Source organism: Ursus arctos, unplaced genomic scaffold, assembly GCF_023065955.2.
Source record: "Ursus arctos isolate Adak ecotype North America unplaced genomic scaffold, UrsArc2.0 scaffold_5, whole genome shotgun sequence".
NCBI lineage: Eukaryota > Metazoa > Chordata > Mammalia > Carnivora > Ursidae > Ursus > Ursus arctos.
In genome coordinates, this window is record NW_026623067.1 from 61,913,438 (window position 1) to 61,937,446 (window position 24,009).

The window sequence follows — 24,009 nt, forward strand, 5'->3', positions numbered from 1 at the left end:
TAATACAAACAAAAAATATATATACTGAAAAGCTGACACCTGGGATTTACCTCCTAAGATTCTGATTTAAATGGTTTGCTGCTAGTCTCACATAGATTTGTTTTAAAGATAGCCATGTGATTATAATATGCAGCTAGGGTTGTAAAGCCCTGATCTAGAAGGCTGCAGGGCTTAAGGTATGTGGCTTAAAAAGACAAGCTTCAATAACTTGGAAAATTACTATATGGACAATAATAGAAAAATGAGTAAAAATTCCTTGAATATATTTGAATAAGATACATAAGGTCAGCAGTACTGTTTCCTTTATATATATATTTAAAATGCTCTGTCCTCTGAATATGAATAAAGATACTGTTCTATAAACAAAGTTCTCCTATATTTAGTAAACATTGCAGTTCATATTTTTTTTTAAATCCTTAAAACAAACACATTTTTCTGAAGCCTGGTAAAAAAAGTGTGCCAGATCACTGTATGTAAAGAAAAAAATATGACTTAAATAGATGGCTTTCAGGGTAAGATCAAATCAACAAATAAGGAAAATTAGGCTACTATGCTCAAAGGGGCAAATTATCTTGACATGGCCATGAACTCTTTATTCATTGAGTTTTAGGTTTTAAACAATAAAAACATTTTAACTTTTTTATGGTCCTTTATGACTATGATAGTTCTATCATTCTAAGCAAAAGAAATAACAGAGAAATAGAAGAAGAAGAGAATAGTGAAGGACTAATTTGAAAGTTCCTAGGAGGAATAAAACATCAAAAGTAGTTGTGTTTATAAAGCAAAATACATTTCATACGCAAAAGACAGTCTTTCTCTAAGGGGGCAGGATTTTCTAGAACTAGGCAAAAAAAATTCTAAAGGATCTTCAAAACTTATTGGTATCATAATATAAATATATGTTAAATACAATATCCTGGAAACGGTAGTGTACAATCCTAAGTGACCTCTACTGTCAGTCTAACTAGGTTCCCTATCAGATTACCTAAACCTAGGCATTTTTCTTAACTACGATCATATTTCATAATAATGAGATGCAACCCTGTAAGATCACATTATGGTAAAACTAGGATAACACAGTGTATTATGTGCACGAAATATACTGATGTGATTTTGCAGAAGGCGTGGTAGAGTGAGAGGCAAGAAAGACTATATAAGGAACACTACTGTCTGCACTGTTGCAGCTGCGTTTGATATTAAAACTATGTATATTATTTTTATACTTAATTCTATCTCTTACAGTATAATTTTAAGCCAAAATGTCTAAAGACCAGTAGATTAACACTGTTTTTGTAGAGTATCAATGGATAGTGACAGTTTTCTCAACTAGGTTCCATAAGTTTTCATTATTCCCCATAATAAGTTACCAATTATTAATTTCTAGAATGCAGTCAGCAAAATGAAAAAGAAATCAATTTGTCTCTGTTGAACTGGATAGGTGAAATGAACATAAGAAAATACGTTATTTAAGTATTATCCCTATAAGGTAGTTATGCTTAGAAGAGCACAAGACAATGGAAGAAGCCAGCCAGCCAACCAATCCATCAGCCAATACAAGGATACTGCTGAAACCAAATTAAATTGCACAGCACTGCTATCAATTTCTGGGAAGATAAACTATTTTTATTTTATTTTTTTTGGTGGAGTGGGGCAGCTAGGAGGAAGGATAGGGTAGAAGTGAGGGGAGGATAAAAGGATGTTTTTATGTGTGCAAAACATATGTACCCAATAATGGAAAAGGACAGGACCATAAAAACAATGGGCAGGCATAGTAAGAAATTAGGAGAGAGATTAAATCTAGGGAAAGAATCATAACAAAGAACATTTCTTTGTATTCCAGCATCTGACACAAAGTTGCACAAATAAGCCAATCTTTGAAGAGTACTTAAGAGGATGTGGATGTGAGTGAAAATCAACAAACTTAGTGTCAAGGAGGAATGGACATAAAATTAGCTTTAATAAATTTTACATATCTTTAAATCACCTCCAAATAGAAATAGTCACAACATAAAAATGACAGTGCTAAGCACTAAGAATAGCACAGATCTGCAAATAAACTCAAGCTTCCTCTCCTCTCTTATTATGTTACATAATAAAATGCAATAAGTAACAGCATGAACAATGGACTCTGAACTGGGCTGGAATCCCAGTTCCATCACTTACTAACTATATGAGCTTGGGCAACTTAAGTTCTCTGAACCCTGGTTTCCTCATCTGTAAAATGGGAATAACAATAACCATCATTTATAATTATTATGAGATAATGTGTGTAAAACATAATCAAAGTACACTACCAGGGTTTGCTAAATGGAGCCAATAAGAGTTATTATTGTTTCTGGCCATGCTTCAAAGCCAGGATAAGTTTGAGTAGTTAAGAGAAACATATTTTCAAAAGGACCAAATTACATGACTAGGCCCATTATAGAAACTCTTCTATTTAAAGTAATAAAGATTTCCTTCCATTTTATTGGAAAATTTAATTGGGAAGGAGGTTAAATGACTATGCCAGAGGAGTTAATGGTAAAGAACTCTGGTTATCTGAATTCTGGTTCAATACATCTTTTCTATCAGAAAAACACCCAGAATGTTATTCCTAATTGTTCTTTTTTTAATTAATTCTTCTTTTAAAAGTTTTGGATATATTTCACATAATCAATTTCTAAAGACAATGAGAAGACCCTTCTCTTTACTTTTCTTGTTCATATAAAAAAGAAAAATATTAGAAAAGAACATTAATTCTTTTATTTTAGTAGCCAGCATTTTTTTTAAAGATCTAGGAAAAGAGTATTTATTTAGAGAGCTTTTTTATTTTTTAAATGTGAAAGCAACATATTATTCATTTTAGTTATGACCTTGTCTAAGGACATTTTTTGTACACAATGCACCTATTTATGTTTAGACTTCACTTAAAACAGGTTCATCAGAAAATCCAGAAGAACACTTTGTATGGTTTTTCTGGAAGAGAACAGCAAAAATTATTTAGAAAAATATTGACAGGAAGCTTATGAATCTCTAAACAAAGTAGAAAAAGCTTAATCCAATGACACTAAATACCTTAGAAATTGAATCTACACAGCTAAAAATGCAATACCAAAAATGTGGGTGGCACTGATGCAGAGAATTCAATTCTCTATTTCCTTGAAGAAAAGGAACAGTACATGTACAATGACATAGGAATACTACAATATTCAGTTCCCATAACAGAGAGATATAGCTAACACATTACATTAGAAATATCAGAACAATTTTCAATTTTCAACCCCCAAAAAAGCTTTTATATAAAACAACAGTTATTCTAGAATCTCCCACTGCTTGACAAAATTAATTTCAGAAAGGTCAACTTACCAACTCTATTACCTCTACGTTTCGAACTGATGGGTCCGGCGCCACCTCTGGCCAATTAGATAATTCCAGGTACCCAGTAGCTTTAGTGTTGAGAGTATGAGATAAAGTGCCAAGCTGGAAATGATCCCTATCTATTAAAATAGAGGAAAATATAAAATAAACAATATGAGCTGTATATAACAGAGAACAATCCTAATCAGAGCTCAAGGTAATTGGCATATTACCTCAAATGTCAAGGAATAAATATAAACTAGGAAGCTCTTCATAGGTCAAAAAACTGATTTCAGTCCATAGATTACAATAATCTCTCCCATAATGGTCAATAAAAAAGCTAATCAGTCAGTGTGTTTAGAGGTGTTGCTCTGAAATGTAGCTTCTCTAAAAATTACTTTACTGTGAATATTAAGAATGACAGCACAGTTAAACAATCCATATACATGTCTTAGCACAAACACATCCAGAATTTTAATAGTTTTTCTACAAAACTGAACTGCTTTTTATCACCAACAATTAAATAAGAAACAATATGAAAACCAAGCTATATAATTGTTTGATTCTAATTTTAATGGCTACTTGTTAAATTGATAAAATAATTATTCTTTCTAAAAAGCTGGGAAAAATAAGTCAACTTCCATCTTTGAAAGACAAACTTAAATATAAAGGGATATTTTTATGAAATAATTCTTCCTAGAAAAGTTTTGCTAGTATAGAATATTTAATAGTAACACAGAATATTTAATTAGTAACAACTCACTATTAAGGTAAAAATTAGATTCCTTATTAAATAAAGCTATCTATTTAAAATAGCAATGAAGTCAATGTCAATTAGAACAACACAGCTTTAATCTATTATTCAGCTAAACTGTTTAGTAAGAATAAAAATAAAATCAAAAGAATGAAATTATTTAGGTAAATAAGGTATATAAAATATAAACTTTAATATAAAGGTTGCTCTGGAGAACAGATAAGTGCGTAGAAAGCATCCTGTTTTATACATTTATATAGGTTAATCATTTACATTTTTTAACAGATACATTTGAAATGTATTAGAAATGGGGCATATTGTCATAATTTTTTAGGTAATATATTTTGCAGTTATATTCTGATAATACCTTTAAAAGGAGATTCAAGCAGTGGTGCAGGTTTTTGTGCTAGGAATATTTTTTTGGCATATTTACTTAAAGCTCCACTCTTCTCATTCGGAACAATAAGCTGCCTAATAAATCTTGTACGGTCTCTGATGTCGTAGTTTTGATCATACTTGCCGAGATTTAATATGTACTGGGTAAGCAATTTTGTCTGTTGGAAAAAAACAGAACAAGATGAGAATACAGTTATTTATGATTATTGATAACTCTGGATAAACATATTTAAAGAGGTAATAAAAATGAATGGTTATGTCAAACAAATGTTGTTCCGTAGGGAATATGCATTTCTAACGCTGCAAATGGAATTTTGAAGCCAAAGCACATGTCCTCTTCAGTATTGGGGAGGTGAATGCTGAGTACTGAGAAGCAGCCATGTGCTAGATTATTAAACTGCTGAAGTGGAAAGAAAGGCATCATTAAAAAAATAATCATATATGGCAAACCCGCTGAAGGGTCTACGTGAGAATAATGAATGTGGAAATACAACTAAAAACATGGCACTCAAAACTTAATCGGAAAAATATGCAGGACATCAAAACATCAGAGAGTATTAGGGGGCTGGCAAACTGCTTCTCCTGAGGTGTGTTTTATGAAGAGATACTGTCCCTGGCATAAGCAGTGTCTGCACTCTGACTGCACTCAGTTACTTTACCCTGAATTATGACCCATTAAAGCAGACACATGAATCACTGAACTGGATTACTGCAAATTATTTGCAGTGCATTTAGCTGTTACTTTTTCATAAAAGCAAGCTGCTGATGCCCTCTAAAAACTAGGATAAAAGACTCCTTCCATTTTTTTCCCATGCTGCTTATAGCCTCTAGTAATATTGGTCATTTATTTATTTATGTAAGGCAGCAACTTATTATAGTAGCTTTTACACTGTAATAAGATTTCCAAAGTCAATTTTTGAATGTACTACATTAACATATATTGAGATAATTTTAATAGTAATTAAACCAAAACCGAAATGTTATCAAAATAGGTTTGTATTTTAAACTCCAGTTATTTTACTGACAAAGCATAGTTTTAATTTAGGTTACACAAATACAATTGTAGCTATAAATTAAATAGGATTCATAATACACAGAAAAAATAAACATCTACATTAGAACATTTTATAGACATTAGAAATGGACACAAAATAAAATCAATCAAGTCAGGCACAGCTCAAGACAATTCTAGAACATTAAGTCAAAGTACACAAATAGTGTGTAATTGGTTAGGAAAATTGATTTGGAGAGAAAGCAACCTTCTTGCAGTAACAATGTATTTAAAAAGCATTAACCTAGTTCCAATAAAGTAGAACTATAAAAAATACAAGGGAAAAATGTTAATAGAGCTATTCTGAATTTGGTTACCAATAATTGCTATTCGCTAATTACCAGACAATGTTGGTTCAACGACAGATAAGAAAAATTCTATGATTCATTTCTAAAGACAATTAGCAAAATATTCAACAAATGAGGACTGCAGCTCAAAACAAAGTGTGGTGTCCTGGACTAGGTTATTAGCTTTCTGAGACCCTGGGAAATATACTGATATCCATCAGTTTTCTCAAATGCACAGTGAGAAATTACAACCAGGGTAACTCTGAAGTCCATCTGAGTGTGACGATTTAGAAGATGCAATTAAAATAAATCAGAGAAATAAAGTAAGTCTGTTCATCACGATGATTTCCTAAAAATTTTAATTCCAGTATAGTTAACATACAGTGTTATATTAGTTTCTGGTGTACAACACAGTGACTGAATGATTTTTTTTTTTTTTTGAGCTAGTGGAGTGATATATTTGCTTCTATTTTTGATCCCCAATATCAATTTTTAGGAAATTAAACTATTCCAATATATTAACAAACACTATCAAGAGTCAGGGAATTTTAAGCAATTAAAATTTTGTAATTTTTAAAGTATGCATTTATTGACTGCAAAACTTGTTTGATTGTTTTGGTGGGCTTATAAAAACAGTTCTATTAAACATCCATTTTCAAAACGAAAATTCTTTCTAAGAGACAAAAACCTACCTATGTATGATGGTATTAAAAACATAAGCAAATAATTATTCACCTTATATTCATACACTTTAATCAGTTTCTTAGGACTATCTACCTCTCATACTAAGTCATTGATATTTCTCTGAAGGACATATTTTTATATGGTCTTATCTTGAACTTAAAAAAAAATAAGACAGTCTACGATCTTCTTCAAAATTGAATTTTATGATCAATAATTATGAAATTGTTGACACTTTCAACTTATTCTTTTCTATAGACCGTAATATTTTTAATGAAGAAAACACCCTCTTTTACAGTATTAAACAATCTAGTAAGCATAAAGAAAATTCTGTTGATAGAAAGGTATTCTCGTCATGCTTTCTTTCATGCTGAAATCTGTAAAAATATCAAGCCCAGATACTTAACTTCTACCCCTCCAATCTTTTTTTTGATAATTATTTTTATGAGACAAAATTTTTAAGTCATTCTTTCTTTATACTTTTTAAAATATTTCACCAAATTTACAAAATGCAAAATCAACTACCTTCTCAATTTCATTTCACTCCAATACAAAATAGGAACTCCATCAAAAAAGTCTTCATATTAGTTGAGATACTGCAAATGACAGAACTTCTAAAATAAATCTTAAGGTCCTAACACATGACTTGAAGGGATAAATTTCAATAACTCCCTGCTTGCAAGATTTGTTTCCATGAAATGCCATTTGCTAAAATTTTCAAATATCGAAGGTTTTTGGCACTCAATTTGTTAAACACTTTAAAGATTTCCAACTAATTCTGAATCAGTTCTATCTAACAGAAGTTTTGCTTACTCCCATCCCTTCCCCTGGTTAAGAAAAAAAAAAAAAAAAGCCAACCTAGGACACTTAGGTTAATTTACAAAGCAGTTTTTCACAAAATCATGTTTCTAGGATCCGTTTGGTAACATGCAGCAAAAAAAAAATATGTACAACAGTGCATGCTGTCATGCTTAAGTACGTTTTTTCAGTATTAGCTTCATGACAAGAATTCTGTAGTTCAATTAAAATATATATGTATCAAGTATCAGTATATCTGACCATTACAGTTTTATTTCAGTAGAGAGAACAGAGATGGTTTTGCATGCACCACAACCAATTCTCAAAATGCTTCCCTTCCATAGCTTTCTTAATTTAATAAGAAATTGATTCTATCATGATAACATTTTTAGCAAAACCAAGTAATTTTATCTTCCATGTTGACCTTTTAAATTTACAAGAGCATTTACAGCACTTTTGACAGAATAAACTTCCAAAAGCTTTGCTTTGATGCCATTTATAGCACTGACAGAACAAACATACAAAAGCTTTGAGTGAAAAAAGTCAGCCTATTATTGGAATTAATTGATTTTCTATTTGAAAACTAGCATTGTTTAGGTCCTTTTTCTGCTAATGGAGCCAATACATTAACAGTTACTGCTTCATTTCTCATATGTGCAAAAGAGAACTTAGAATATAAAGTGAAGAAAATTAATTTTTAAAAAGTTATCTACATAAGATCTTGTATCACAGAGAGATACATAAACATCTTCTGTACCTGTATATTTTAATTGTGATCCTGAGACACAATCTTCTCAAAATAACTCTTAGGCTTTTAAAATAGATGCTGATGCCTTTTTTAGCAGATACATTTTATCTTTTGGTGGTTGTGTGGTTAGTGATAACACTGCAACTCTCATAGTAGATGGTAAATACTGATGAACATTTTGTGCATATTAAGTACTGAGAAAGAAATTCAGTATATCATTAAGTGTACACTTCCATTTTTAAGAACTGATTGCTGCTGGGTTTATAACAAGATAAAGGAAGAACTACCAAATAATAATATAAGTAGGCTTTAGATTTACACTGCACAATAAATGACAAAATAACTGAAGTGAGTGTTCTGACCACTCTCTAATGATCTATGGCAGGACTGTCTCCTGCGCATATTTCATCTATAACCAACCCCAACTTCCCATGTCTTCCTTTGACTCCATCCACTGGAAACTTGGAAGCTTCATGCTTCACACAGGCCATAGCACAACCTGCTGGCACAAGTTGCTAGCAGATGAAACACTTCAACACTTATCTCACCACCATTGAAAAAAGGAAGGATTTATTTAGTTTTTTTCTACTTGCCCTGTCAGGGCACACTTCATTTTATCAGCACACATTCTGCATGCTGCTCTAAAAGAGAAATTACTTACGTTACATCTCAAAAAGTTTGGGAAAAAAAGGCTTTCTGATTTAAATGTCTTACATATTAAAATGAAATCTCTGTTCATTGCACTTATGCTTCCATGTCATTAGACAAAATCAGAGCAGAGGTTACAAGTCCAATATGGAGGTCTACAAACTTTCTCTGTCCTATTTTAACACAGCTATTAATGACAAAAATGAAAACTTTCGGGCAAATCCCAAACTGGATGGGACACAGAGACAACAGACATATATTAAGTCTGTCCTGGGCAACAGTGACAAAGAAAATAAACAACGGTCAAGTAAATAATCACGGGCATTTTAATATAACCAGACTCAATCCAAAACCAGATGGGACTTTAAATTGTACTTTTAAATAGGGTTTACTCATAAAATTATAAAAGAAAAACAAAGAGAATAATACAGTGTATCTCAATAACAGAAACATTAATATCTTATATAACTATTTGTTAAATTTTGTTTTCAGATTATTTTTTTCTGCTTAGATTTAAGGGATTGTAACTGGTATCAACTAACAGCTAATGCTACCCAGACACTACAGCAATTACATTCCTTTCAGACTTGACTCTAAGTCACTGGAACATAGGAAAATGAATTTTGGGGAATGCTACATAAAAATTTTAAAATTCATTATTTAAAAAAACTTCCCCAAATACGGCCAACATATTTCTACCTAAACACTCTGACAAGTAATAAACTGGTAAATACTTGCTCAAACAACAGCTTTCTTCAAATATTTATTAAGTCAGCACAAAATAATAAAAAAGGTATCTTAAAATACAGTCCTAAAATCAGCTGAGATATTCTCTTTAAGGAAAATAAAAAAGTACACATAATTTAGCATTTAGCACAGTGAAGATTAATATTGGTTCTACACAGCTGTTATTTTGAAAAAGGAGGATATTGGCAAATGGTTTGGTAAATGAAAAAAAGCTACATAGAATTCTTAACCTACACCGAGGGAAATCTAAGCAGTACCAGTATTCCATGTAATCAATTTTATCATTTCATGACTAACCAGGATTCTTTATGTGACTTGGATGAAATTTCCTGAATTTAAACAGTATACGTATTTTTGTCAACTTGAAAAGTTTTAAATTCTTTCTTTATATGCTATACTTGCTTGAGTTTTTTAATGCCAAGAAAATATATCCAAGAAAGGGTAGTGATGTCACTACATAGAGCTTGAGCCCCTTTTGCTGTCATATTAAGTCATGCTGGGGGCAGAGACAGATTTCTCCAAAGAATCACAGGGCAAGAGAGAATTTGTGGGTGTTTTGGGGTTTTTTTGAATATTTTATTTATTTATTTATTTATTTATTTATTTATTTATTTATTTAGAGTGTGAGATAGGGGGAGAGGCAGATGGAGAAGGAGAGAGAATCTCAAGCAGACGTCATGCCAAGCGCAGAGCCCAAAGCAGGGCTCAATCCCAGGACCCTGAGATCATGATCTGAGCTAAAACCAAGAATTGGATGCTCAACTGAAAGGCCACTCAGACACCCTAAGAGGGAATTTGTTTATAACTTCAGGAAGGATCCCCAAAATATAACTGTGATTTCTAAAATTTCTTACTAAGAACCAAAAAGTCCAAAAAGTAATAAAAGAAAATACAAATATTAAGGATATTCAGTGAATCACACTCTTTTCTAATAGTAGAAAAGTAGAAACCTGTCTCACGGAAAAGGAGACTATTACTTAAAATAAATGAATTCTATTTATACATATCAATATTTTAAAAACATGGCATTAAGTGAAAAAAGTAGCTTACAAGAGTATGGAAGCAAAATTTCAAAACCCACAAACCAGTAAAATAGTGTACAGATATCTACTTATGTAATAAACACGGAAAACCACACATGACTGAAGCACATCACCAGTATGACAGCAGCTACCAATGGGGAGGAAAATAAGGTATGAACAGGAACTTGTTACACTCCCTTAAAAAATAACAACTATGGCAAAAAAGCTAACTTAATCTTAATGGTAGATATATATGTATTCATACTATTTTGTACTTTTCTATAGGTTTGCATTATTTCATAATTAAAAGAAAAACATGAGCTAACCAACACACTAACATATATTACTTATCACTACATTTAAAAGATTACAGGAAGTTTAAAAATAAATGCACCCATTATTCATTAATTTTTAACCACTATTAACCAGTTTAATCAACTCCTAGTTTTCTCTCTCAGACCTCAGACCTTTCAAGGAAGTCATGCTCAACCTTGACACTATGCCTTAAGAGCTGTAGAGCTTCAGCAACTTCAACTGATTTCAAAGTCCTTCAGCTTCTCCCCAGTGTAACAGTGAAATTATTCTCCTTGTACAATGAGTATTCTTTTTTTCTTTCTTTTAAGATTTTATTTATTTATTGGACAGAAAGAGACACAATGAGAGAGGGAACACCAGCAGAGGGAGTGGGAGAGGGAGAAGCAGGCTTCCCCCCTGAGCGGGGAGCCTGACGCGGGCTCGATCCCAGGACGCTGGGATCATGACCCGAGCCAAAGGCAGACGCTTAACGACTGAGCCACCCAGGCGCGCCTGTACTAGTATTCTAACAGCATTTTCTACTCTTGATAATCATATCTAACAATTTTTTTCTCTATAAAAGGAGGGATTTTCAGCACCCTTTTCTCAGTAGGGTAAACCCAAATGGAATGTTTTTGCTAATGAGAACAGATTCTCAGCAATGGGACTAATTCCTTTATTATAAACAATCATATTCTCTAGGAATAATCCAGCAGCTGGTTAGCAGTGTAAACTAGGGATAAAAAAAAGAGCATAATAACTAACATGGACTAAGCACTATTATGATCCAGGAAATCCTAACACTTTACATGGATTGTCTCCTTTAATTTTTATAATAATTTTGTGAGGTAGTTACAGTAGTTGTGCTCTAATAATTATTTTCAAAATGTGCATTTGTCCAATTCAGTTGCATAACGTGAATTTTGTATTTGCTTGGGCATGATTTTGTCTGCACGAAATACTAGGTGAAGGCAGAAAATGGCTACCAGCTGAACTGGGCTTTGTAGGAATGACAAAACATACCAACCTCAAACATCTCACTCAGATCACTACATGTATTTTCCATCCAATTTCAGATTAATTCTTCTTCCACTACTTAACTAACAAATACAACCTTTTCAACACCCATTTCCACGTCAGGTCTTTTCCAAGGGAAAGAGCTATGTTCACTGTATTATTCATGTATTTCTTAACAATTTAACATGTAAAACTGTGCTCCCGATTTTATAAGGTTCTTTTTAATTTATCATCATTTAAGTTTTTGAGTGTTGTCCCTCTAGCTCTCTCTCTCCAATTAAAAATATGTAATTTTTATTGTGCAATTTTTTGTGCTTTTGTAAAGCACAATGATTTTTAAGAACATTTATGTTGCATTATAAAGAACTATTAATTATCATTCCCAACTTACAGATAAGAAAAATAAGTCTTAGATAGGTTATATAACTTGTCCAAAATCATATACCTAATAAATGGCAAAACAGGATTTGAAGCCAGACAGTCTAATATGAGAGCCTGTACTCTCAATCACTACTTGCCCTCCAGTAACTGACATCAAATAGTTCTATGGTAGTCATCACACACAATTAAACTGCTTTCCAAATACAAACTTCCATCTGAAATTATCAAGTTAGAAAATTAAAACTTACTGAAAAAGTCCACTTAAAGAGTGTTAATCAGAATGTTTTTTATATATCCAAAAAGAAAAATATAATACTAATGAATATATAATAAATTAAAGAATATTTATAATACTAATGATAAAGAATATTATATAATATTATACTAATGATAAAGAAAGTTAAAGAATATATAATACTAATGATAGACAAGATGTTGATTTTTTTAGGGACTGTATTTTTCAGTTCTAGAATACTTCCATTTGATTCTTTTTTATAATTTCTATTTCTCTACTGATAATTCTTATCTTTTTGTCCATTGTGAGTATATTTTTCCCTATATTGCTGGCTCCAGTTATAAAAAGCTGCTTCAAAGTGTTTGCTTGCAAATTCCAACATCTGGATCATCTCAGAGTTGGTTTCTGTTGTATCTTTCAATTTTCTTGAAAACTGGTCACATTTTCCTGGTGTTTTGTTTTTTTGTGTGTGTGATAAAACACGTATATTTGCCATCTTGGCCATTTTTAGGTGTGCAGTTCAAGCACAGTGTTGTACAGCCAATACCACCATCCATCTCCAAAAATTTTTATATATTCATGAATTGAAACTCCATCCTTTAAACAATAACTCCCCATTCTGGTTCTTCTTATATAGAATAATTATGGATTGTATCTTGGATATTATGAATGTTGTATTTTAGAGGCCTCAGACATTATTACACTCTTTGAGTACTGACTTTTTTAAAGATTTACTTATTCGAGAGATAGAGACAGCACATAGGCCAGAAAGTGGGAGGGGAGGGGCAGAGGGCGAGAAAGAATCTCAAACAGACTCCCTGCTGAGCACAGAGCCCTACGTGGGGCTCAATCAAAAGACTTTGATATTATGACCTGAGCCAAAATCCTGAGTCCTTTTAACTGACAGAGCCACCCAGGGCCCTGAGAGTACTGATTTTTATTGGTTTATTTTAGCAGGCCATTAACATGGTTGAGTTCAAAGTGCAAACTCTGTCTCTTTGGTGCAGCTCAAATTTCAGTTCAATCCTTTATCCTAAGCTATGCTGCTCTGAATCCTCCCTGACCACGTGTGGTTCAGGGTCAGCCAGAGACCTGGCCAGAGTTATTCACAGATTTTGAGGTTCCTGCACTATGGCCCTCTCTTTTATGGAATTCTTCCCTAATTTCCAATATCCCCTGCTTAGTGGGGAATGTACTTCTCCCTCTCCCTCTGCCCCTCCCCCCACACAGGCTCACTCTGTCGCTCTCTCTCTCAAAAATAAATAAATAAATAAAATCTTTTTTAAAAAAAGTCTTATCCTTCACAAAACTTTGTCATCTCTCACCTCATTCTACTGCAGACTTTCAATAACTTTCTCCTCTGAAGTTCCACTGTATCTTAATACTTCTATTACAGTGGTTACCTCATACTATTTCATTGTTACATTTTGCTCTCCTACTAGACCAGAAAGTCATCTCTCTGCACCACTACCTTCTAATAAAGAACCTTAAAGAAACAGACACATAGTAATTGTTGAATGGACAGACTAATGCATGAATAGATTGATTTTAGCTGCTTAATCAGAGTAAATAGGAAAGTAGGTGCCACATAAAGTAAGGTTTAGACTCTTACCTGTCTGGAGTTGGTTAAATACAATTTTGCTCCCAGATTTAAAATCTGCAGTTTTACCAGATCATCTTCACTAGTGAAGCTTTTAGCCATCTTCCTCAACACATCAGGGGCAATTTTAGGAACTCGTTCACAGTTTTCTCCAATTAGCCAAAGAATACTTGCTCTAGCCACAGGAACCTAATATTAAAAGCAGATTATATAGTTACAAATAAGATAATCATACTCTCTCCTTGATGATAACATAGAAAAGGCTCTAAATATAATAAATGTTTTATATCCATTCATGTAATATGTATATCCAGGAAGTGTACTTTTAGTTATGGATTTTCTTTAGTTATCAAAAAATAAACAACCAGGAATTATCATTAAAACTGATTTCAGAGATAATGCCTTAGAAAAGATTCACAGAGAAAAAACCGTTTGTCTAGAATCTTGATTCTATCATAGATGTGCAAGTCCATGCACATTTGTTTATGCATTACCGGTACTGCTTTTGCAGTACGATAGCAGAGGCAAGTACAGTTGACCCTTAAACAATACAGGTTTGAACTCCACTGGGTCTTTATTGTGGATTTTTTTCAATAAATACAGTATAATATTGTAAATGTATTTTTTCTTCCTTTTCATATTGTCTATTCTCTAGCTTATTGTAAGAACTCAGTGTATAATACATATAACATATGAAGTATGTGTTAATCAATGGTTTATGCTATTGGTAAGGCTTCTGGTCAACAGTAGGCTATCAGCAGGTAAGTTTTTGGGGAGTTGAAGTTAAACCTGGATTTTTGATTGTAGGAGGGAGGCGGTTGGCACCCCTAACCCCTGCATTGTTTAGGTGCCAACTACTGTTGCATCAAAGACCATAAAGCTGAAAATATTTACTATCTAGCAATTTCAGAAAAGGTTTGCTGACTTCTGCTCTAGGGCACTGGTTAATAAACCTCAATGCCTGTAAAAATCTCCTAGAATTCTTATTAAAACTACAGGGTTTTGGTATCAGGTCCAAGACAGTAGCTCTGTTGCGGGGCCCAGGAATCTACACTTTATGAAACACCACAGATGATTTCTAAGATGGGGAAGTCTGCAAACCATGTTTTGAGAATCCATTGGATAACAGAAAAAAAGGAATAGATTCATTAAAGACTATGATTCCAAATTAAAACTCTTATTGTCCTCTATATATTTGCATCTACAGTACCGGGGATATATAAAACTGACAAGATCATCAAAGTCTATTTATAAAATCATGAATCCTGGTCTATTATTTGGTCATCAACAAAAGAAATAGGGATAAGATAAATCTGTCTGATATTGTATTTTGGCATTACATTTTTTTAATAAAGTACATTTCAATATGTTTTTTTTTAAATGCTTTGCTACAAATTGGAAACCTTCCATCAGCACCATTAAGACCAACATTTTAGAGTATGCAAATTAGTTTTATTACTATTTGTTTATTTGTATCCTCTCTTACTCCAAGAGATTTGAAGGGGTATGTAAATTAGTTTTTGTGAACATTTTCACCTAGTATAGAAAATCTCCTTTTTATAATAAATGAAAACGCCAATGACTATCATTAAGAGGTAGCATCACAAGAAGAGATAATAGTCTTTTTATGAAATCCTTTCCAATTCCTCAAATTAAGTCCTAATATTTTCACTATTGTTTCAAAGCTGTACAGGGCATAACTGTTAAAGAAGAAAGTGAGAATAAGGACCTTTCCTCAGCTAAAATTTTATCACAATATCCCTCACCTCAAATTCTTTCAAAACATCCATTTTATGAAATAGGATAAAATTATTAAGACACTCCTAAGCTGGGTGTTTCACCAGAAGCAAAATGAGGTCATCTGAAAGCTTTAAAATCAAAGTATATATTTTCGAATATTATGACAATAGCAGTACCTTTAAATTAATATTAGAATAATTTTAGTAAAAGAACTCACATTCATGTAATAAGTTTACTAAGTATGAATAATATGTATAATAATAAATGCTATTATAAATCTATTCATGAAGTATAAAACTGATATCCTTACTGTTTACTGATCATGGAAAGAAAGAGGTTATTTCTAATGTTCCAAAAGTTACACTGCATTAAAACCTTACTCCCAATCTATTATTTTAAATGGGCTAAAGCACAGTAATTGAGTGGTACATTAAATTTTCTAGTATAAAGCAATTCATGTTGCCTGCCTTCATGAAAGGTACCTCTAAGTAAGAATATATGCACAACTTCAGATTTTGGTTATGCTAGATTTATTTTTCTTAAATATTTTATCATATACTACTGGTAGAAAAATTAGAATTCTAGGACATATTCCAACCTATGATCCCACTTTAAGTAATTTTCTTCTGGTAATACAGTTTTAATTCTTTTTTGCAATTAAGAAGACAATTACAAAAAGTTCTAAGAGATTGTTTATATTCCTACTCATTAATATACTAAGATTAAAATAACAATATTTTAACATTCTAAACATTCATAATGCATACATTTAAAATACAACTCTTAGGGAAAAAACGAAAATCAATAAATTCCAATGCTCACAATGAAAATCGCAAGATGGTGGTGGTGGAGAGCAGGGTAATATTCAGAGGTTCTAGAACTGAGGTAATAAAATTTCCAAGTAAACATATAGAAAACTTCAGAAAACTTCTGCACAACAAGAAATAATACCAATATATAAAATGTATTTATACCCAATTCTTGGTGATGGCAATTTATTAAAAAGCTTAGGAAACTGACAAACCCAATGTTTTTGTGTGTTTGGCTGCAACCAGAATCATAAGATTTTCAGATTCCAGTCCTACCTTTCTCTCCCAGTTAAGTTACAGAACTCTCATTTGTACACCACTGATAAATGATTTTTGTTCTCCATGGTCTTTTCAACCATAGAATAAACAGGACCACTGAACTAAAACCAAACTAATAATACACATATACGAATTAATAACATACATATGCATAAGATATAATACTTTTATTACAAACCTCTGCTTTTCAATATTTTCAAAGACAAGCTGCATTGTGAATGATTTTGATTCTTTATTCTAAATGCCCTGATCAAGTGGTTTTAAGTGCATTTTTAAACCTTCTGCAAGAAGGCAGTTTCCACTGCCATTTTAACCCATTAACTTGCCTGCAAAAAAATATGATTCCTAGCTGATCACAGCAGTTATAGAAAGACATCTGAGAAGATTTTACAGATCACTCCGTATGCAGTTCAATGTAAAAGCTATTGTGTTTCAACACTAGCCACTGCACCATGCAATAGTGTAAAATAAATCCTGCAACAGCAAATTTATTTATTTAAATTTGTCAAAGGCAAAATCAGTAAATACCTAAACTGCATATAACTAGCAAATGAGATCCAATAGTCTGTATCTGGACTCAATATGCATTAACACTTTAGTATGAATTTAGTTGGGGCAGCAGGGCAAGGGTAGTTACCTTGTGAAATGGCAGGCATTTAGTGAGGCACCAGGGCAAGGAGTCCATAAAGTGCTATTTCAATATTACTCAGTAGTCTTCACAAAGTAACATCTTTTAATTATTCTCTTATGATAGTAAATCCTTATCTGTCCCATAAATCATTATATGAAACTCTGGTAGAGCAATCTTCATGTTTTTATTCTGGAAAAATGCATTTTATTCTGGAAAAACTTTGCTCTAAAAGCAGTCTTCACTACACATGAAGTATAGTCCAAAGGATAAAATATTTACAATCAAAACATTTAAGCTGACTGTACTACCAACAGATATACCTTATGCAATCTGAATTTAAAAAGTAAAATTAATTTAAATTTTAGTTCTCATATTTTCAACTACACCGCTTAATAAATAGCGAATGGAATCAAAATCTTGAATACAACAAAATCTAAGTTCCTTTTTTTAAAAATTACATAGCCAACATCTACTGAGTTCTTACCATGTGCTGGCACTGTTTTAAGACTTAACCTGTTTTCTCAATCTATTATATAACACAAAAGCCTGAGAAAGTAGGCTCTACCATTATTCCCACTTGATATATGAGGAAACTGGGGCACAAAGGGGTTAAGAAAGTTGCCCAACATCTTAAGCTTGTCGGTGGTGGAACTAAGACTAGAAGTCCAAGTCTGAATACAGAGTTCACCATGGGCCACTGGACAGAGACAAAATGAGTGCGCTATACTAGGAAAAATACCAGCTAGCAAGGCTCTAAGAAGACTGGTTCTGGTCCTAGGTTGACCATGTATATCATGGAGACAAATAACTTCACATCAGTAGGCCTCATTTACTCATTAATCAAATGAAGGATTACTCCTTTGGCCTAGTTCTTCTGCCACAGTGTACAATGGTTCCTATACGGCCTTCTGCAGCTTTTCCAAGAGCCAGCCTTTTCAGAAGAGGTCTAGGCCATTCTCTTGACAATTCCTCTCATGCAGCATGTGGGGCATTTCCCCACCTCCTTAGATTTCTTGTTCTATGGAGAAGTAAGATAGCCAGAGTGGAAAGAGATCTGCCTATAATTTTTGTTACGCCTCCTGGAGGGTAGATGAGCCCTGGATTCAACCTGATAAAGTGGCTTAAGGCCTGAGAGAAAACAGCTCAACAGTGTCCTCTTGTCCTGACACTGTCCAGATTGGCTCTTTCTAAACAGCACTGGTTTAAGATACTATCCCTGGATGTAGGGTGAAATATAAAGAGATTCAGGAAAAAAGGTCTCGTTTAAGGCTCTCAGGCTTAGCTTCCCATTTTATAATCAATCACTTACCCATATTTAAGAGTCATCAAGTACTTGGTCAGAATAATAAAGCCCTGTTTCCTTTTCCACATGGCTATTACTCCTAAGTAAATAGCTCTCTTGAATATTTGGAGGAAATAGATTCTAGGGATTCATCACTCCCCTTTCCTGACTTTGAAGCTGCTGTCAGTTATATCCCTCACCACCTTCTTCTGGAGTAACTTATACCTCCAATCCCTAATCATTTTTAGGATTCTGCATCACAAACTATCTTGCATTGTTCTTCCTTGTCCCACTTCAAGGACTTCAACTTCCTCAGATACATTAGGTAAATAATAACTCTTTTAATTCTCCAAAATTTCAAATTTTTGCTATAGAACTGCATAGAGTTTTCTTGTAATTATTTGAATCTCCCTTTGAATCATGTGCCCAATTTGCCCACTTTTGTTTTCTCTCTTTTTACCTTATCAAAATCAGGAGGAGTGGAGCACCTGTGTCTGAGTGGCTCAGTCAGTTAAAGGTCCCACTCTTGATTTTGGCTCAGGTCATCTGAGGGTTGTGCGATACAGTACAGTGGTGGGCCCCACACTTAGTGGTGAGTCTGCTTCTCTCCCCCCTGCCCCTCCCCCCCACTCGCATACTTATGCTTTCTCTAATAAACAAACAAACACACAAACAAATCTTTAAAAAAAAATCAAGAGGGGTTTTCTACTTTATCGGCTTTCCAAAGGAGATTTAAGATGCATTTATCAATTTCAACTATGTTTTTTTGGTATTCTATTCTACAAAATCAACTTTGATCCCTTTTAGACTTTCATGCTTTGTTTCACTGTTCTTTTTCAGATTTCTTAAGACAAATACCAAATCCTTTTATTTCTGGTCTCTTTACATTAAAAATGGTAGCAGTAACCACTTTAGCCACATCCCACACATTTTAGAATAAAGCGTTTTCTTTTCCTATGTTTATATAAAGCTTGTATTTTTTTCTTTCAAACTTCTTTCACCTAAAAGTATATTTCTTACTTCAAAACTGGTCTGGTACCCTTTTAAATTATATAATTCTAATTTTATTGCTTAAGGTTAAAAAACATAAAATCCTTAAGTTTTCTTTATGTCCAAGTACATTCTTGATTTTTTGTAAATGCTTTATGAATATACCCATAAAAGTGGGTATTATCTGTTCAAGAGATATAAAATTTTACCTATAGTACTGAATCAAGTATTTATTCTAATTTTTAATTACTCTCTGTCTTACTTAAAATCTGCTGGGTATATGTAATATGAGAAAAGTATATTAAAGTCACCCACCAATTTCTCCTTGCATTTCTAATAGATTTTTCCTTTATATATTTATTTGGTTACCATATTTTTGTGTGAATATAGGTTTATGCCTCTCAATTTCTTTGTAAATTGGTCTTTTTCATTTTATAATGTTCTTTATCTTACTGCTTTTTTTTTTTTTAAAGATTTTATTTATTTATTTATTTATTTGACAGAGAGAGACAGCCAGAGAGAGAGGGAACACAAGCAGGGGGAGTGGGAGAGGAAGAAGCAGGCTCCTAGCGGAGAAGCCTGATGTAGGTAGGGCTCGATCCCAGAACGCTGGGATCATGCCCTGAGCGGAAGGCAGACGCTTAACGACTGTGCCACCCAGCCGCCCCTTACTGCCTTTTTTAAAAAAGGATTTTATTTATTTATTTTGAGAAAGAGACAGCATGAGCAAGGGGAGGGGCAAGCAGACTCCCCACTGAGCAGGGAGCCACATGCAGGGTTCAATCCCAGGACGCCAGATCATGACCTGAGCTGAAGGCAGAAGCCCAACTGACTGAAGCACCCAGGTGCCCCCTTACTGCTTTTAATTAATTTTAAATCTCACTTTCTTGTTCATATTCACTTAATATCACTTTTCCTATCTTCTTTTTTCGATCTTTATCACTTGGATTAAGGTGTTACAATTACAAATGGCTAGCTTTTGTTTTTCACTCTAATTTGAAAGTCAGTCTTTTAATGAGAGAATTAAGTCCACTGATATTTAGGGAAGGATATACTTGGATTTTTACCCTTCTATCTTACTTTATTATTTTAAAAAATTTATTATTTATTTTACATTTGTTTCCCCTTTTCCCCCTTTGAATATGAAATTCCTGTCATACTTCCATATTCTACTAACAATTATCTTCTGACAAAAACAAAACAAAAAACAGGCTTTGCTATATAGATCTATAGGAAAGTATTTTCTTGGCTAACATTCCAACAACTGTTATAGAGAAAGTCAATACAATAAAAAAATGTCTTCTAGCCTCAGAAAAGGATATAGTCAAATACAAAAAAATCTTTCTTCCAAGACAGTCTCAAGTCTGTTGATATACACAGTCTCATTCACAGTCAGAGGTTCTGTAAGCAACTACATTCATCTGAAAATATTTCTTGTAGTTGCCTCTCTTTCTAACAAGACCAAAAGAAGTTCACCTAGCCCAAGTTTTAACTAAATTCTGCACAAGATGTTTAGGACTATAGACTTCCACATTCCTAGTTCCTTCTCATAGTCAGACACACATTTCTCTACCATTCCTTATGAATAAGGTATAACTATTTCCCCCACCAAAATTCACTATTTTCACCCCCAACGTAATCTATTTTCACTTTACTACTTTTTAACTTAAGACAAAAATATTAAAATAATTTCGCTTCCCTCCACTTTCTTCCTTCCATGAGACCTTCAAAACACTTTCTGCCCCAATCTCATTCTACCCCTGGTTTTCTAAGATGACTCAATATTTTTAGTTTCTGATTAGATTTTCCCTTGTGTTGTGCATTCTTCATCAAGAGTTCTCATTTAGCACTTTTGTTAGACATTCTTAGTCTATTAATTTATAAAATTATATGTGTGTATATATGTATATGTATCTGGGTGTGTATATAGATATATATACACACACATGTATGTATATACATTTATGCACACGTATGTATCTTTATTCTTTGTCTTCTCCTATCTAGAGTTTCCTGCTTCGGTTCATCAGCTGTTGGTTAGAAAAGTGGTTCTTACTTACTAGAGGGATGTATCACCTCCCTAAAAGGTATTTAAATAGGGGTAGGAATATCTGTGGTTCTTATAATAACTGAAATATCTGAAATTTGATGCTTGTTACACAGAGATGGGATGTTCATCTCAGTGGACCTGAGGAAAAAGGTCTCTCATCTCCCACCAATAGATCACTGACAAATAATGTTAAACATCTGTTTCACATTTGGGCAAATGTAGACCATGTTAATCTAATAACCAATTTGTCAATGAATTCTAGGAAGCAAAAGGAAACAATAATAAAACCACGGCCAGGTCAGTGAGTAGTCAAGGAACTAAATACAAACAGAGACACTAGAAACGAAAAGAGATAAAAGCATGATACATTGGTTAAGAAAGCAGACTTACTAGCTATGTGACCTTGGGCAAGTTACTTAACCTCTTTGTGCTTCAGTTTTCTCACACATAAAACTGTGTGAGAACTTACTAACAAAACATATCTTGCAAAGTTGTTATTAAAATTAATGATTTATATTTTTAAGGTGGTTAGAGTAGTGCCTGGCATATATGCAATATAGAAGCTATGTTAAATAAAGTAAAATATAAAAGGAGCCACAATAAAGCATACTAAATTTAAGCCTTATTATGTTTTTCTTCTTCAAGCACATTAACTATAACCATGATCATAAAAACTTACACTAAGCACTGTTCTACTAAGCACAATGATTCACTGATTTCTCAAAACAGATCTGTGAAGTTATTAGTACTCTGTTTCCATTTTACAGATGAGCAAACTGGAGCACAGAGAAGTCAAGTCACTTGCATAAGTTCAAAGCCAGTAAAAGGTAGACACAAAATATGAACCCAAGTGATCTGGTTTTCAATCTAACTTTTCTTTTGAACTGAATAAATCTGACATGTAATACTGTGTAAGTTTAGGGTACGTAGTCTGCTATTTTGATATTTATATAGTGTAGTATGGTTGCTGATGTACTAAGATTATGTTACATAATTATAGTACACTGTTGTCCATATTCATTATATTGTGCATTAAATCACTATGACCCGTTTACTACTCATTACAAGTTTGTACCCTTAAATACGATCCCTTAAATAAAAAAAAAAAATACCATCTCTCTTACCCACCCTCCCCCTACTGGTAACCACCAATGTACTCTGTTTTTTTATAGGTTTAATTTTTTTTAGATTCCACAAATAAGTATCGTACAGTATTTGTTTTCCTCTGACTTATCTCAGCATAATGTGCTCAAAGTCTATGCATGTTGTTGCACATGGCAAGGTATCCTCCATTCTCATGGCTGAACAATATCTCTTTGTATATATGTACTACACCTTTTTTATCCATTCATCCACTGATTAGCCATTGGCTTGTTTCCACATCTTGGCTACTGTGAATAATGCTGTGATAAACATGAGAGTGCAAATATCTCACTGACATTCTATTTTCATTTCCTTTGGGTATATACCCAGAAGTGGATTGTGTAATAAATCTAATTTTAATTTTTTCCATATTGTTATTGTGGTTGGACTGATTGAAATTCCCACCAACAATGTATAAGGGGTTCCTTTTCACTGCATCTTCACCAGCACCCATCATCTCTTGTCTTTTTGATGACAGCCGTTAGTGTGAAGTGATACCTCATTGTGGTTTTGATTTGCATTTCTCTGATAACTAGTGATGCTGAGCATCTTTTCATATGTCTGTTGGTCATTTTGAGGTCCTTTTTGCAGAAACGTCTATTGAGTTCTTCTGCCCATCTTTTAAACATACCGGATTTTTTGTTATTGAATTGACTGTGTTCCTTGTTTATTTTGGATATTAACCCCTTAACCAATATATAATTGCAAAGTTTTTCTCATTCTGTAGGTCTTTTCATTTTGTTAGTTGTTTTTCTTTTCCCCCACCCAGACGCCCCTTTTTTGCTGTACAGAAGATTTGGAGTTTGATATAGTCCCACTTATTAATTTTTTCTTCTGTTGTTTGTGGTTTTGATGTCATGCCCAAAAAGCTATTGCCAAGACCAGTATTAATGAACTTCTTTTCCCGTCTTCCTTTAGGAGTTTTCTGGTAACAGGTCTTATTTTTACGTCTTTGACCCATTCTGAGTTAATTTTTGTGAGTAGACCAAGACAGTGTTCCAATCTCATTGTTCTGCATGTGTTTCTCCAGTTTTCCCAGCACCATTTGTTGAAGAGACTATCATTTCCCCATTGGGTTTTCTTGGCTTCC

General features: G+C 33.1%; 1 protein-coding gene across 3 annotated transcripts in view; it reads right to left on the reverse strand.

Moving 5' to 3' along the window:
• The window catches only part of AP3B1 (adaptor related protein complex 3 subunit beta 1), a 248,578-nt gene that overhangs the window by 100,515 nt on the left and 124,054 nt on the right, over window positions 1-24,009 (reverse strand). For all 3 annotated transcript variants that reach the window (XM_044384102.3, XM_026498740.4, XM_057307051.1), the window contains exons 15-17: window positions 14,008-14,184; window positions 4,458-4,644; window positions 3,346-3,476 (exon numbers count right to left, since the gene is read on the reverse strand). In XM_044384102.3, coding sequence (XP_044240037.1) covers window positions 3,346-3,476; window positions 4,458-4,644; window positions 14,008-14,184 — 495 coding nt within the window. The remainder of the gene's footprint in view (window positions 1-3,345; window positions 3,477-4,457; window positions 4,645-14,007; window positions 14,185-24,009) is intronic.